Raw genomic sequence first — 474 nt, forward strand, 5'->3', positions numbered from 1 at the left:
AAGTTCACGGTGCCCAAGGCTGCTGCAGGGGACAAAGGGGACCCCTGATCAGTATTCTGGGGACTGTCTTCCCCTGCATGTCCTCAGAGACGTCACCCCTTAATTGTCCTAGAGAGCAGAGGGGGCCTTCAGAGGAAACTCAGGAAAACTCATGCCATTCTCCATTCAAGAGAGGGCGACATTCTAGTGCTGATCCCATTTTCCTCCCCTCCTCATGGGAGGCCATCCCGGGCGATCTACAGGTGATGGGGAAGGCTCCCCACTGCCCCTGGTACCTGCGCGCTGTAGCGTCTCCTTCCCGTTCTCCAGGTATCTGCGGAGCCACTCCAGGCACTCGCCCTCCAGGTAGGCTCTGACCTGCTCCGCCGCACGGGCCGCCTCCCACTTGCGCTGGGTGAACCGAGCCGTCATGTCCGCGGCGGTCCAGGAGCGCAGGTCCTCGTTCAGGGCGATGTAATCCTTGCCGTCGTAGGC

The 474-nt window shown here is 61.2% G+C and overlaps 1 protein-coding gene across 1 annotated transcript; it reads right to left on the minus strand.

The window, feature by feature from the left end:
- Positions 1-10: 10 nt before the first annotated feature.
- Positions 11-468, minus strand: LOC105535327 (HLA class I histocompatibility antigen, B-47 alpha chain-like). The gene has a single exon (XM_011974361.1). The coding sequence runs from the start codon at positions 409-411 to the stop codon at positions 184-186; it is 228 nt and encodes a 75-aa protein (XP_011829751.1). The 5' UTR covers positions 412-468; the 3' UTR covers positions 11-183.
- Between the last annotated feature and the right edge of the window lie 6 nt (positions 469-474).

This window comes from Mandrillus leucophaeus, unplaced genomic scaffold (assembly GCF_000951045.1).
Source record: "Mandrillus leucophaeus isolate KB7577 unplaced genomic scaffold, Mleu.le_1.0 Scaffold1449, whole genome shotgun sequence".
Classification (NCBI taxonomy): domain Eukaryota; kingdom Metazoa; phylum Chordata; class Mammalia; order Primates; family Cercopithecidae; genus Mandrillus; species Mandrillus leucophaeus.